The sequence below is a fragment of the Stegastes partitus genome, unplaced genomic scaffold (assembly GCF_000690725.1).
Source record: "Stegastes partitus isolate 25-593 unplaced genomic scaffold, Stegastes_partitus-1.0.2 Scaffold502, whole genome shotgun sequence".
NCBI classification, from domain to species: Eukaryota; Metazoa; Chordata; class Actinopteri; family Pomacentridae; genus Stegastes; species Stegastes partitus.
Window position 1 is genome coordinate 89138 of NW_007578233.1, and position 15433 is coordinate 104570.

The window sequence follows — 15433 nt, forward strand, 5'->3', positions numbered from 1 at the left end:
ACCAAAAACAAAAAAAAAAGTGAAGTATTACTTTGCTTTTTATCTTCTTTCCTTCCCACTTAACCATCTCTGACTCATTAAAAAAAGCATCTGAGCCTAAGTTGGGAACTACTGGAGTAAACTACTGACCTTTATACAACATGATGCATCAGTTTTAACAGTCTAACAATGTGCAGGATTCTGGATGCAGGACTTTTTCTTGTAATGAAGTATTTTTTTTTAGCAGTTTTGTGTCGTGAAACATCTGTGATTGTAACAAACATACAGATGTGAACAAAAGCTTACATACACTTGTAAAGACCATGTATATCATGGCAGTCCAGTGACTCCTATAACTCATAATTTAACCACAGAAACATATTTAGTTTTGTTATGGATTTATTATATGTCTTCTAGAAAACTGATGAAATTTGCTGGGGCAAAAATATACATACAGCAATTCTAATATTTGGTTAAACAACCCTGGCCATTCTCAGCTCAACCAGGCATTCTGGGTAGCCATCAAGCTTCTAATTGTATCTTTGACCACTCCTCATGATAGAACTGGTACAGACACATTTCCCTTATTGCGGTCCACAGGGGTTTAATGGGGTTTAAATCAGGACTTTCAGGGGACCATGCTAAAACCTTAATACTAGCCTGATGGTGAGTTTGGGGTCATCGTGTTGCTGGAACTGCCTCCACCTTCTGGCTGATGGTTTTAGGTTTTCCTGAAGAATGTGGAGGTAGTCATCCTTCTTTATTATTCCATTTACTTTGGTGTCAGTAACATCCCCAGACCATAATACTGCCACCACCATGCCTGGCAGTAGATTTGGTTCTCTACCTTCTCTTCTCCAAACATATTTCAGGTAATTGTGGCACATTTTTTTTGCTTCATCAGACCCAAGAACTTTCCTCCAGAACGCCTTTTCTTTGTCCATGTGATCAGCAGCAAACATTAGTTGAGCCTTAAGGTGAGGCTTCTAGGTCCTCAGTGTTGCAGCTGATTACGACATCTCATTATGGCGATACGAACACGTGTCTTTGGAGTGTTTTTACATTATCAGTTTTCTGTGTTTAGACTCACAATTACAGCTGGCATATCTTATCTTAGCAGCTGATAAAACATAAATAGAAAGCATTCAGTCAAGCCTGACCCTTTAGAGAACACCTGACTGCAGGTTGGAAACTACTACACCACAAACTCTCTTTATTAAGAAGTTATGTTTCAAAGGCTTCATCACAACACTGAATTACAAGGACTAGACCATGTTATTGGGATTAGGGGAACCCGATAAATCATAATTGTCAGAGTCTTTCATGCACAGGTGATGCATGATGTTTCCCTCAAGTGTGGTTCTGTATGCAGGACTTGTTCCTTGCAATGTGATGCGTTTACATTGTGGTATTACCAGTTCTCTCTGCTGCTGATTCAAAATCTCATCCAGCTGCATTTAAAACATCAACAAAAAGCATTCAGTGAAACTTGACCCTTCAGAAAACACCTGGGAACGACTGTATTACAATCTTTTTATTGGCAAGCTATGTATCCCAGTCTTTAAAAAGTGTTCTAATTAGACCCCTTATCAAAAAGCCAACTCTTGATCCTCTTGAAAAAGCTGCTGCAAATAAATTGTTTACCATTTGCAGAGAAATGGTTGGTTTAAAACTTGTACTTTGTACATCAAAGCACAGAAACTATACTTGTGAAAGTCACCAGTGATTATAACCTCTTATAGACGATGGATTCGTCTCTATACTAGTCCTCCTAGATCTCAGTGCTGCAGAATTTTGAAGACATGTTTTTGGGGTTAAATGATTCACTTAAATCATATTTATCGGACAGATTTTAATTCATTCTTGATTCTTTCCTGCACATGTGATACATGATGCTTCCCTTAAGTGTGGTTCTGGATGCAGGACTTGTTACTTGCAATGTGATGCGTTTACATTGTGGCATTACCAGTTTTCTCTGCTGTTGATTAAAGAAATCTTATCCAGCTGCATTTAAAACATCAGCAAAAGGCATTCAGTGAAGCTTGACCCTTCAGAAAACACCTGGGAACTACTGTATTACAATCTTGCCATCTGATGTATTGCACCAGAGTTCACTTTAAGCTAATTTCCATCTGCAGCCCCTGTGAACCCCCTGCTTTAAAAGGTGCTCTAATTACACCCCTAATCAAAAAGCCTACTCTTGATCCTAATGAAAAAGCTAAATTATGACCATTTGCGTAGAAATGGTTGGTTTAAAAACTTTTACTTAGAACAGAAGCTGTACCAGTGAAAGTCACCTTTGATCTTCTTGTAGACAATGGATTAATCTCTATACTAGTCCTGCTGGATCTCAGTGCTTCATTTGATAAAGTTAATCAAAGCATTTTATTATGAACACTTGAAAATATGTTTTTATGAATAAAGGATTCACCTAAATCATATTTATCGGACAGATTCCAATTCATTCTTGATTATTTCCTGCACATGTGATGCATGATGCTTTCTTTCTTTCTTTGGATGGGACAGTGCTTATTAATAAACATACAATCACAAGGTTGCAGTAAATACGCTGGATTTAGCATAAGGCTAATTTCTATCCGTTGTCCCACATGCAAAAGAAAAACACACAGAGATATGGACGTATAAAATAAATAAAAAAGAAGTGTGGTTGTGGATGCAGGACTTGTTACTTGCAATGTGGTGCTTTTACATTGTAGTATTACTAGTTTTCTCTTCAAAAAATCTGCAGATAAAACATCAACAAAAGGTATTTTCATGACATCTGACCTTACACACACACACACACACACACAAAAAAAACCTTAGTCACTGGCAGGCCCCTAAAAAAACCCAAGCAGACAACATCATGTGTCTCCTAGCCGGAGCAGGCCACAGTCCTATTTATAATGAACCTTTAACAGCATGGAGTCGGGCGCATGCGCGGTGCGGGCTGGATTGTTGCAGCCCCAGACAGGGCGGCCCGTTACCAGGCACTGCACCGCGCACGGTCTGACAACGACGACGAGCAGCAGCGGGCATTGACACACGGAGCACTGCCAGCGCGACAACAACACAGACACTCCTGAACACTGTGAGTACAAAAAAAAAAAACCTTTCTTCCCTCCGACATGGACATTTCTCTGCCCCCCCTCCTCCTCTCCCCTCTTTTTCTTTTTATTATGGTTTTTGTGTGTTTATTCCCACGCAGCGAGGATATTTCCCGTGCACTGACAGTCCTGAGGTATTCGTGGAGGCCTGTAGAGGGGGCCGCTAGGAGAACAGCAGCAGCAGCAGCAACCAGCAGCAGCAGCGTTGCGGGATTTTTTTTTTTTTTTTGAACACAACAGACCAGGCAGCCAGAAAAACACGCATTTATTGTTCTCATGTCGGGGCTGCAAATGTCAGACCTCCGCCCATCTGCTCCTGCTCAGCGGTTTGCGCCTCGGATTTGTGCTGCAGTCATTACCGGAGCTTTTTTTTTTTTTTCCCCTCTCTCTCTCCAAAGGCCCAGCTCATTTTTTTTTATTTTTATTTTTTTTTTATTCCTTTAGAGAATAGATTGCCTCCCCTGTCGTGCGCTGCTCTCGATCCATTTATTTATTAAATTGCACACCCACTGCAAGGTTAATAATGAAGATCCAGCCTCATAAAGGACCCCGGTTTCTGGCTAGAATCGTGCTATTTGCAGGATAGCCGAGCCCCCCCCCGTGGGAGAACGCTGGTATGCGCGTTGCTAAAAGGTGCATTCACGATTCTGTGGTGTTATCATGACAAATCGCAGCTTCATTTGCAGAAGTGCACACACATGCTGTCATTTCTGCATGTGACCTTAAAAGCATCATTTTTTTTTTGAAGCCTCCACCTCGCCTGGGTTCACATGCATTCTCATTGCATTGAATATTTAAGGTGTTAAAAGGTCTTTTTTTTTTGCTGGTGGAAGGTATTAACAGGCAAAGTGAGCACAGAGAAGCCTGGAGCTGCCAGATGTGTAAAGCTGCTCACAAACACCGGGGTATTTCTGTTTAATCTAAGCAGGATTATGCTCACAACATATCTGTAGATTAACACTGAAAGTAAAGATGCTTCACAGGCAGTGTGTTTACAGTCAGAAACATACAAACATCCAGTGTAATTTCTGTAAAAGGCCAATGTTACAGCCGGAGATCTGCAATGTGAAAATCTACCAAAACCCAGAGATAAAAATGGTAGAAATCTCCAAAAAGCTGGGAAAGTATATTAGCAATAGTTTGCATAGATGGAAATCTGTGGTATTAGGAGCAAGAAATGGGTTCAGGCACACAGCAGGGTCATAAACGAGTGAAGTTCAGCCAGCAGAAATGTAATCTGCAATTCTTTTGATGATCAGTTAATACTTAAAGTAATTTTTGCAAACAAAAGCATCAAAAAGTTAAAGAGTAAACTGTGTCTAATGAAACAGGCTGCAGCGATTAATCCATTGCATAATCAGTTAGTTATCAATCATAACAATAATCGCAAACTGTTTTGATAATCAAGTCATTTGTATAACAAAAATTCTTAATTTTGAATATTTTCCGTCCTCCTTAATGACACTAAACTGAATATTTTGGACCAAACAAGACATCTGAAGGTGTCATTTTGGGTTTTGTCAAGCACTAATTGACACGTTTCACCATTTTGTGACATGTTATACATCAAATAACTGATTGATTAATCGGGAAAGTAATCAACACTGAGCATAACAGGTAATTGCGGCTATCTCTGGGTTTTCTACTGTTGATGGGAAAACAAAAAGCTATTTGAAGACGTTGACTTTAGAGAAGTGAGGAGATTGTAACTGATGTTTTTTCTGTATCAGAGGATTATTGAAGAAGTTAATCATTAGCGCTACATAAGTATGATATCATTTCTACATTCTTCTAAGTCTGTGACGTCCAAGATGGAAACTCAGCGAGGATATGGGAGGCCAAACTTCAAACAGCTCACGTCCGCACACCAGCCTGATTATGTGATAAAGGCAATCAGTGTGCTTTGATTTGCATACAATAGAAAATCAGAGCCAGATGGAGTAGCCGGTTCGAAATTGTGGGATTAGGTGAAAGTGTGCTGGTCTAATCTTCAATCAAACTCCATTGAAAGTTTGTGAAAACCCATCTAAACGTTTCTCTGTCTTGTGTGTCAGGTAGGGGATGGCAGTGAATGTGTACGCCACATCTGTGTCCATTGACAACCTCAGCCGACATGACATGCTGGCATGGGTCAACGATTCTTTGCACCTCACCTACACCAAGATCGAACAGCTCTGTTCAGGTGAGGCCGCCAAAACGAGCTTTTTGAAAAAGTAATTCTGGACAAATCCGACTGTAAACAGCTGCAACAAACTTGTCTTTGTGTTCTCCAGGAGCGGCGTACTGCCAGTTCATGGACATGTTGTTTCCGGGGTGCATTCTTCTGAAGAAGGTCAAATTTCAAGCCAAGCTGGAGCATGAATTTATACACAACTTCAAAGTTCTTCAAGCAGCTTTTAAAAGGATGAGTGTTGACAAAGTCAGAGTCATTTCATACTGCTTTTCATGATATCTGAGATTGTTTATTTAGCTGCATGTTGTGTCTCGCGGAGCCTTTCTAACGTTTCCTGTTTCCACTGTCCAGATTATTCCTGTAGAAAAGCTTGTAAAAGGGAAATTCCAGGACAACTTTGAATTCGTGCAGTGGTTCAAGAAGTTCTTCGACGCCAACTACGATGGGAAGGAGTACGACCCTTTACTAGCCAGACAGGGGCAGGACGTGGCCCCTCCCCCCAATCCAGGTGATCACTTTATCCACAAACCAAAGAGAAACCCAGGTAAAGCAAACAGTTTCGCCTCTGCTGCACGGTCTTGCTGAGCTTTGGATGGCTCAAACAGCGCTCCCTGCAAGCAAGTGGTGTGAGCGGCACGATTCACAGAATGACTGCTGTCCTCTCTGATCCATCTCACTGCCCAGCATTCACAAAAACCATGACACTGTAGGTACGACTGAGTCACTGGTGGGATTGTGGTGATCGCCACAGTGCGTTGTGGGACGCAGCATCAGCGAGGCCAATTGTAGCTTTGCTTTCTCAGTTCCGATTGAAGTAAGGCCAAAACACCTGCAGTAATATTTAACACAATGAGATGCCCCAGTGTCCTGCATCAAGCAGCTGATGCAACACTGCTGCAGCTTCATCTCTGAAAGCTGGTTTGACAACAAAAAGTCTCATTTTACTAACACGAGTAACCAGCCTTGCTCTGTCTCTGTGGAAGGTTGTTGCTTGGAAATCATGGCGAACTATCTAATATGACATGTAGCCTGCTTTGTGACTTTGTCACTAGTAAGCAGTGTGTTTGTAAATGGGCAGAATGACTGCATTTACTTTCAGAACTATCATAATGCGTGTTGGCATGTTTTGTCTTTGAGTTTATCAGAAACACCTTTGCTGAAGCACTTATAGAGGTTTGTTAGGACACTCTGTTTTTTTCTTTTTAAGTTTTTGATGCAATTAAAAAAGACTTTTGGCCCTTTTGTAAATTTAAAATCTGGCTTTTGAACACTAGTTTGTCTTTTATATCAGCTCTATTGTAATTTGGAATCCATTCACAAAAAATGGCATATCAAAGGCACAACATTACGCTACAAGCTGATGGCATCGGCGCTCTATAATGTGCTATATCCATCGCCACAACTGCTATAAAGCCAAAATAAGTGCAGTAGGTCTGTTTTTAATGCAAATATTAAACACCTGTCCCCATGTCTGACCCCTCCAGGACCACAGAGGACATCTCCGACAGTTCCCAAAAACATGCCAACACCACAGCGGGTCCAGCACAACACTCCAGCCTTGAGGAAGAACCCGACTTTGTCTAGAAACGGGGGCAGTGATGCTGAGATCATGGAGCTAAATCAACAGGTAGAGCTGGAGGGCTGCACTCTCAAACCACAGCATCCTCCTCTGAGCACTTTCTGTCTCATTTGTATGAAAAAAACATCTATTTATTGCAATGATGTTGTTTTTTTATACCAGACTATGATTAATATTTGATAAAGGAAAAGTGTAAACAATAAAAACAGACTTTGATCCATAGAGGATTAATTAATGTTATTAGTAGCAGCTGTAAAGTCCAGATGACTGCTTTGTGAGAAAATACTAATACTAGTTGCAGTTAAAACATATGTACCAGTGATGAAGATTTAAGATATTTTTAGAAAAGTGCTGTTTTTTTTAGTTTTTTACTGGCTTCTGGTCAAGTATATTTTTGCTAGATTTTCCTTCCTCATATGTAAATACTTGCCGGTTCGCGTCCCGGTGGGGGCACCGGAATCTTTCTGCGTGGAGTTTGCATGTTCTCCCCGTGCAGCGTGGGTTCTCTCCAGGTTCTCCTTCTTCCTCCCACACAGTCCAAAAACATGTTGAGGTTAATTGGTGATTCTAAATTGTCCGTAGGTGTGAATGTGAGTGTGCTTGGTTGTCTGTCTCTAAGTGTAGCCCTGTGATAGACTGGTGACCTGTCCAGGGTGTCTCCTGCCTTCACCCTGAGTCAGCTGGGATAGACTCCAGCCCCCCACGACCCTAGTGAGGATTAAGCGGTGTATAGATAATGGATGGATATGTAAATGTCTATATGTAAATATGTAATATTTATGAAGTGAAACAAAAGGCAGTTTACTAACATTTAAACCACTGCAATTAAAGAAGCGTGAAAGCAAGATTCATTTGCGAATTATGTGCAAAATATGTTAAATCTTTGTCACTGGAAAATCTGTTTTAACTGCAACTAGTATGAAAAGCAACAGGCCTTTTTTTCCCACAAAGTAGTCATGTGGATTTTACAATAGGTTAAACACAGCTGCTGCTAATAATAGTAATAAGTGCTGCCTGGATCAAACAGTGTGACATTGACATGGCATTCACACTATAAGATAATATAAGGTAGACTTTATTAATCCTGAAGGAAATTCTTGTGCCAGATATTGCAAAAAAAGAAAAAAAAATTATGTAACATAAAAATATCAGTGCCAATGGAAAAAATATAATATGTAAGTATGATACATTACTGAAAAACAAACACTCAGCTGAAATACGGCTGGAATAGAAAGCAAGAATTAGTACTGACAGTGATTCTGAGACAGTAAAGTAACATTGCGCTCCACTGTTTTGCCTCCTTTACTGTCAGAAACACTTGTGGTTATTTTATCTGACTACATGGTTGAACACGTGTTTTTCTTTCCTCCTAAGTTGATGGAGCTGAAGTTGACTGTAGATGGCCTAGAGAAGGAGAGAGACTTCTACTTCAGCAAACTACGGGACATCGAGCTGATCTGCCAGGAACACGAGAGTGAAAACAACCCCATCCTCAGCAGGATAATTGACATTCTCTACGCAACAGAGGTATCGCTCTTTTATGACTGGATGTTTGTCACTGTGCAAATGATTGAGAAGCCCCTCAACACGATGTTGCATCTCGCTTTACATCTTTAGATTGTGTTTTTCTTTTTATTGTTTATTATCACTATTTATTCTGCGTTTCAGTAGACTTAAATTTACAGAATTTTCCATAAGTCCCAGACAGTTGCAGCTTAAATGTCAAAGTGCGACAGAATAAGCGGAGTCTTTTAGGCAGCAGACTAAACAACTAAGCAACTGTAACAATGGATTAGAAACCAAACTATGGTGTCAGAACTAGGTGCATTGCTGTGCTGGTAAATCTTGATAGGAAAGACCTGATATCTGATTGAATATGATGTCCAGAGCAGCAAATTCCTGATTCAGTTCCTGACAGGCCAGATCATTTGCCTGGTCATTTCCCTACTCTCCTTCCCCTACATTTCCTTTCTCTCTCCACTCCTGCCATAGACTCTATATAAAAGATGAACGTAGCATCCAGGTATGAAAAGTGAAGCCAATGCAGAAGTGCCTCAGTTAAACCCTCGAAACAGCCAGCAGGGGGCGACACCTCTGGCTGCAAATGTATAGAAGTCTATGAGAAAATCGCCCTACTTCTCACTAGATTTGCAATCTTAGTAAACATCTTCCTAATGAGTTTACAGCCTTAATCACGAGTTTGAAGACTTTCTGAATACAACATGATGTTAATTTTGTAAATTATGGTTCCATTCAGAGTATAATGAATGATAAAGCAGGGTCAGTTTTAGGTCGGGGCTACCTTGTGATTGAAGTGTTATAATGGCCAAATTCCAAACTGGGGGATTTGAAATGATGCCTAACAAAGCAACAGGTGGCATCATGGTTGCAGTTTACTGTCAAGTAAAGACACAAAAAGCCTCTCAAATAATCCTCATGGTAGTTTTTTTCTCATGCGGATTGTTTTACTTTGATAATACCCTCACAATGGCTTCAGTCTGTAACAGTTAGTAGAAAGAAAGACTGGAGAAGTTACAAGTTCACCACTTAAAGAATCCTGTATAGAAATGTAACAGAAAATTTCGCGACAGTTGTGTGACACACGCCACAAGCCAGTCGTCTGCAATATAGCAGCTGAACCTGAAAACATTCAAACACGGTGTCATGAAGCTGTGCACATGCTTTTTAAACCTTATTTCAAGGAAAGCAGTTTTAATCAGATGTGACTGATAATCCTGTACATAATACAGACACTTAAATCTGAACAATGATATCAGTGTCTTTTGCAGTATTATTTCTTTTAGTAGTTTGTGCAATATCAGCTTCATGTGTTGTATTTTATGTTCATGTACAATATTTCAATTTTGTGTGCAATGTTTCAGTTTAATGTGCAATGTTTCATCATGTGTTATATTACTTTATTACCTCAGAATCATTGCACTTATTACTTCTTACTTTCTTATTCTAATCTTATTTTGGCATACCATTCAAAAACAATTTTTGGTAATGCACCAAGCTTCTGTTAGGCACTGCATTTTTTTTCTTATGATGTGTAATGTTGTTGTTCTTAGGAACATCTGACACATGAATTTCTCTTATCTTATTGTTTTTGTGACCATTAAAATTGTAGTTATGTAGAGCCTTGGTCTTGTTTTCCCAAAATATCTGCATGTGGCAGGACTTGCTCTAAAGAGCCTTTGGAAACACATAGACTAAAAAGACTGCACTGAGTTGCTACATCTAGCTGAACAGAAGCGTGTCCAGATTTGATGTTATATAGAGGACATTTTTTATTCATTTACATGCCGTCTTTGTTGGTCAAAAGCAAATGAAGTAAAGCATAAAACCTGAGTAACACTTTCATTTTTCCTGTATCTCAGGAAGGCTTTGCACCTCCAGATGATGACGACCTCGACGAACAAGCTCACCTGGACCAGGACGAATACTGAACCCATCGTCTCCTTCTCCCCCCCATGCCCCCAGCATCTCATCTTCCATCTTCCCTTTTCTTTTTTGCCCTCATTTTGTTTTATACTCTCTGCACGCTTTCTATAAATACTCACCATCGTCCCCGCTCTCCGTCTGTCTTTTCCTTTCTTTCTCATATGTATATCTGTTGGTAACCGACCCCCTCCGCCCTCTGGCCGTCTTCATCACTATACACAACTCGTCATCATCTGCTGCTCCTCCCTGCCTCCACTTACACAGTAACAATAACAGTAATGTATGACATATCCCAGTTATTTCAGCATGAGTAACGCAGAAAACAGAGCCGAGCCTGGCATGGAGGTTGTTAACAGTGAGTTCTCAAGCCTGTAAATATTTCCAACATTTAGATTTTTCTTAAAGAACAAATGTCTTCTGCTCATTCTGGAGTTATTTATTTGCCTTTGGTGCGCTGTTAATACTACTTTTAGAGCACAGAACAACGACTCTGCTCCGATGTGCCATCAGGACACTCCCTGAGCTAACTAAAACTGTAACAAAAGTGACTTTTTAATAACAATTTCTTATTTATTTAACTTATATTTCATTTAGATTAACTTTCTGTAGCAAAAATTGGTGCAAGCCTACTGTACATGAATTGAAAGCTGAGGCCACGTGTGTTATTTCAGTTTGCGCTTGAGTCAGCATCGAGCTTTTGGCTTCTGCTGTGGTGGGGTCACGGCATGTAGAAACGCTGAAAAGAAACTCTTTGGTGTGATGACTCAAGGCTTATATGATCAGTGCTCTGCGATTATTCGTTATTGATCAGCAACATATCTGAGCATGAGAATGTTACACATTGACTGTGAATGAGTGATATTTTGTAAATGTATTTTGTGTGGAGATTTTGTCCGATGTCGCACGATCCCGGTTAATCGCCGTTGTATCTTTTAGGCTGACATGCAGTAGCCTATAAGTTTAAAAATTTTAGAGGTGGAAACGCACCTGCAGGTTGACAACATGGTTATAGATTGTAGCAGTTCTAATGTTTTACTCTGACGCGTGACGGACACTGAATCAATACAGACACATTTTCACATGGCAGCCTTTGTCATGTTTCTACTGCTAATCATACTGTGTTTATACTTTTAACTTGTTGTAAAAGGTCGCCCAGGGTTTATCCGTTGTAGTCTGGAAGAAAGTCACTACGAAGAGATCTAAGACCAGCTGACTGGTTATCACTAGCATCCAGTTAAACAGGGACGTCTCCTTGTCCTTCCCTAGCTATTTTTACTTTGCAAACTGGCTGTTGTCTGCTCTGGAAACTTGCATTCATTGACCATGTGAACATCTACAGAACACTCATCTTTTGAGTTTTGAATAAATAAACAGTTGTGAAACAGAACGGTTGTGGTGGAATTTGTAATGTATGTTGCAGGAAGTGTGTGTGCAGGTGTGTCAACGTAGCTAAATGAACCCTGTGAAGTATAGTTTGTTCAATTTGATCTGATATTATATTTGGGCTACAGTAAAACCTATTTAGATTTTGAGTCTTTAGTAGCTTGTACAAAAACAGGGTGCTCATTAAAAGCTTGACACATTTTTTGCTTGTGCAGGTCAGAGTGTTAATGAGCGCGTGAAGAAATTGGTGGGAACGAGTTCGCGTCCCAGTCCTTCCAGCACCTAGCAAACGTTGAACCTAACACGTAGTTGTATTTTGCAAGCTGTGCCGACATTATTTTGGTACAACATTGGCGATAAAACAATAAACAGCGACTTTGAGTGTTGCATAGACTGTTCTGTTAGAAAATAACAGACGCCAGTTTGGCAAAAATATGAACTGTAGGTGCAGGAAGGTGCATCTTAACGTCGTTGTTGTATATCACATTGCATGTAAACACACAGAGTTGTTTTCTAGAAAGAATATTGACAAAAAAAACTACTACAAATCAATGACGCACTATATTCCGTGTACTGTACTTGAGCCCTGTAGTTCACTGTACTGTTTAACCGGGGGATTAGCTCAAATGGTAGAGCGCTCGCTTAGCATGCGAGAGGTAGCGGGATCGATGCCCGCATCCTCCAAAAGAGTTTTTTTTTTTTTTTTGGCCAAAGAGCCAAATATATGTCAATAAAGTTGTCCTTAAACTGAGAAGAAGTAATGTAAAAGACGACCAAATACTTGAAGGAATTATTATTTCTATTTCTACTATAAATATATTGCGCATGTGTGGCTGTATTTACAGCAGCTCTCTTACTGTAATTGTAAAGCACTTTTAAACTTACCGTCACTAAAATTACAAAATTGGGATGAATTAGCAAAATATACAAGTTCATTCAGAGGCGCTGGTTGAATATAATGTGATTTTTAGGAGAATACACGGAACCGCACAAATAGGTGTAGGTTCCACTGAAGACCAGCAGATGGCAGCACATCATAACAAATACATTGGGAGCTGTTAGGAGACGCCGAATTGAAGTCACATGGCTCCACCGACACTTATAAATTGGAGTAATGCATCGAAAATTATCTAAAACAATCACAGACACAATCATTAAAGTGAAGATGGATTCCTATTGGATCATTTCGTTCGCCCACGCACTATACAACACCGGGGGATTAGCTCAAATGGTAGAGCGCTCGCTTAGCATGCGAGAGGTAGCGGGATCGATGCCCGCATCCTCCAACGGAGCTTTTGCTTTACACAAACGAACTTTGAGGGCATGCAGTTTACTTTTACAATGCTTCTCTTTCTTCTTCTTCACAAGTGGGAGGAGCAAAGAAATGTACAAGAAGTTATTAAAACTGAAAAAGAAGTGCACGTCCTCCATGTGATCGTGCAGCTACATTGCAAGTCACATGGACATTAAGTCAATTTTGCAGAAGCACCAAGATTCATGTCCTTGTTCTTTGTGCTCTCAAAAGCGATTCTAGAGACCTATTTCCAATAATGAAAAAGATGCATGGTTGCAAAAGAAAAATTCTTATATTTGAATTTAGATCAACCTTTTAAGTTGCAAACACAACTTTGATGAGTTAGGGTGACATTATAAAGTTGGTACTTGTAACAACCTCACATTGTGTGTATTTAAACCTAAATTTCTGCATTAGTTGACATAAAACTAAAATCAAGTTGCTGTAGGGTCATGAAACTGGCTTCACCCTGAGGTCAAGTTCTTTCCTTAATCTCTTGAATTTTCCAACTTAAAAGCTTGTGTTTGTAATGATAGTACTTGAGTACACAACACTTAAACATTCCCTGTAAATAGCATGAAAACACTAGTTAGAACAACTTAATTTCATGAGTAACCAACTCAAAAAGTTGTGTTCATGCTACAACTAGTTGTAGAGGAAACAGCAGTGTTTGTTGGTTGAACAGAATTTCATTAGAAGTCGGCATAACTCAAAAAGATTGATGCAAACTGTTAGATGATGTTAAGATTAGAAATGTTTATTCATCAGTTACTTCACAATAAACACCGTAGTTCACAATAAATCAGAACAAATGTGCCAGTCCTACCTTGCAGCAGCAACAACAATAACACAACAACAACAATAAACCTAATAATAATTACTTTAAAGCAAAAATAAAGCTAGCCCTTATGTGACACAACAATAAAATGAACTACATTGCAGTAATGGATCTTGCATGATTTTTTGTGTACTGGAGCCGTATATAATGCCCTTAATCTACAACGTGATTTTGTCAAATGGCAAAACACACTTTCAAAAACACAAGTAAAAGTACTTTCTTCACAGTGTCAAACAGTAAAATCCAGCAGATCTCTCAAACCCCCATCATCTTCTTGACCATGTATCCAGGCATGTTGTAGACGAAAAGAGCCACGATGGCCAGCAGCAGGAGAGCGGTGACGATCTTGATGGTCAGCCACCTGTACTGGTCGCACATGAGGTGTTTCGCAGCCTTGAAGGGGATGAGGAACCAGAGGAGGGCGATATCTGGACGGCTGGTGGAAAACACAAATAACACAAGATGTGACAAAAAGTTCATTTAAAACATAATTCACTGTTTAAAGGTTGTCATCTCTGTAAAAAGAAAACGGCAAATATCTGTAAAATAATGAGCTTTGCAGATGATTAAAACTGAGTAAAGCAGGACAATTTTACAGTCATACATTGTAAAAGAACAAATTAGTATTTGCAAAAATCCAGATGTTTTTGTGTGAACATTATGCAGTTTTATCCTGTTTGTTTTAGTCAACATGAAATTTTTTTTAAAAAATGACAAATATATGTTAAATAGAATTTTAATTGCTGATTTAAATACAGCAAAAACAGCATAATTTTAAAGCAAAACAATATAAAAACAACAATATAAAAAAACAACAAAATGACCAACTATAAAAATACAGATTTGGCAGATTATGGGCATCATTCACTGCAACTTGTTGATCTAATTAAATTGTTACCGCATGAATATCCTCCCTTTCTGAAATGTCGTGGAGTGGAAGCATAAAATAGAAATACTCTTGTAGAAGTACCCCAAAAGTGTACTTACGGACAGTATTTGAGCAAATTATTTCTACAAACAAGGACACGTGAGACATAAACACCAGAAAACTGAATGAGCCAGATGTCAATTTATTCACAAATTTGAAATATCATACATTGAAACAGAAGCAAGAAAATCTAAAATCCAACACATCAGCTATTCTAAATATGCTTTTTTATTTTATTTTTATCAATAAAACTTTTAGAGCCATTTAAATGGTAACGTGGTTTCACAAAGGTGAGCTGAGGACATCAAATGGATTTAACAGAAACAAGGAAAAAATTTCAACAAACAAGTAAAACTACATAATTATCACAACAACAGAAGCAATATGAGGTTTGTGCACATTATTGATCAGTCATAGGTACACTCAAGATGTATTACTAGCACTGCTACTGCACTAGTGCTCTTTTAAATTACTTTATGAAATGGTAAATTGGAAATAACATACACAAAACAATACAAATTCTTACTGAAGGCACACCATTTGAAAAAGGGAAAAGCTCTGTTTTTCTTTTTAAGCTCCCAACATCTTCTTGACCATGTATCCAGGCATGTTGTAGAGGAAAAGAGCCACGATGGCCAGCAGCAGGAGAACGGTGAGAATCTTGATGGTCAGCCACCTGTACTGGTCGCATATCAGGTGTTTCGCAGC

The 15433-nt window shown here is 39.3% G+C and overlaps 2 protein-coding genes and 2 non-coding genes across 5 annotated transcripts in view; 3 read left to right on the plus strand and 1 right to left on the minus strand.

Annotated features, from left to right (window-relative positions):
• The first annotated feature begins 2992 nt into the window (after positions 1-2992).
• LOC103361391 (microtubule-associated protein RP/EB family member 3-like) lies at positions 2993-11669 on the plus strand. 2 transcript variants are annotated; one of them, XM_008287456.1, is made up of 7 exons: positions 2993-3070; positions 5141-5268; positions 5360-5505; positions 5611-5803; positions 6744-6886; positions 8213-8365; positions 10219-11669. In XM_008287456.1, the coding sequence occupies exons 2-7, from the start codon at positions 5148-5150 to the stop codon at positions 10285-10287; spliced, it is 825 nt and encodes a 274-aa protein (XP_008285678.1). In that variant the 5' UTR covers positions 2993-3070; positions 5141-5147; the 3' UTR covers positions 10288-11669. The 2 variants fall into 2 exon arrangements, with proteins under 2 accessions (XP_008285678.1, XP_008285679.1); XM_008287457.1 differs by having other exon boundaries at positions 5611-5767.
• Positions 11670-12276: 607 nt separating this feature from the next.
• trnaa-agc (transfer RNA alanine (anticodon AGC)) lies at positions 12277-12349 on the plus strand. The gene has a single exon. It is a non-coding gene; the product is annotated as a tRNA-Ala (tRNA).
• Positions 12350-12878: 529 nt separating this feature from the next.
• Positions 12879-12951, plus strand: trnaa-agc (transfer RNA alanine (anticodon AGC)). The gene has a single exon. It is a non-coding gene; the product is annotated as a tRNA-Ala (tRNA).
• A 1101-nt stretch (positions 12952-14052) lies between these two features.
• LOC103361409 (otoferlin-like) overlaps positions 14053-15433 on the minus strand; it is a 26327-nt gene continuing 24946 nt past the window's right edge. The window contains exons 44-45 of the mRNA XM_008287477.1: positions 15309-15406; positions 14053-14233 (exon numbers count right to left, since the gene is read on the minus strand). Of these exons, the coding sequence (XP_008285699.1) occupies positions 14053-14233; positions 15309-15406 (279 nt within the window). The remainder of the gene's footprint in view (positions 14234-15308; positions 15407-15433) is intronic.

What these genes read in the sequence shown, in the direction of transcription:
- LOC103361391 (XM_008287456.1), top strand. Translation starts at nt 5,148, where the DNA reads ATGGCAGTGAATGTGTACGCCACATCTGTGTCCATTGACAACCTCAGC. An exon ending in GATCGAACAGCTCTGTTCAG is followed by an intron (nt 5,269 to 5,359) that starts GTGAGGCCGCCA and finishes TGTGTTCTCCAG; the next exon opens with GAGCGGCGTACTGCCAGTTC. An exon ending in CAAACCAAAGAGAAACCCAG is followed by an intron (nt 5,804 to 6,743) that starts GTAAAGCAAACA and finishes TGACCCCTCCAG; the next exon opens with GACCACAGAGGACATCTCCG.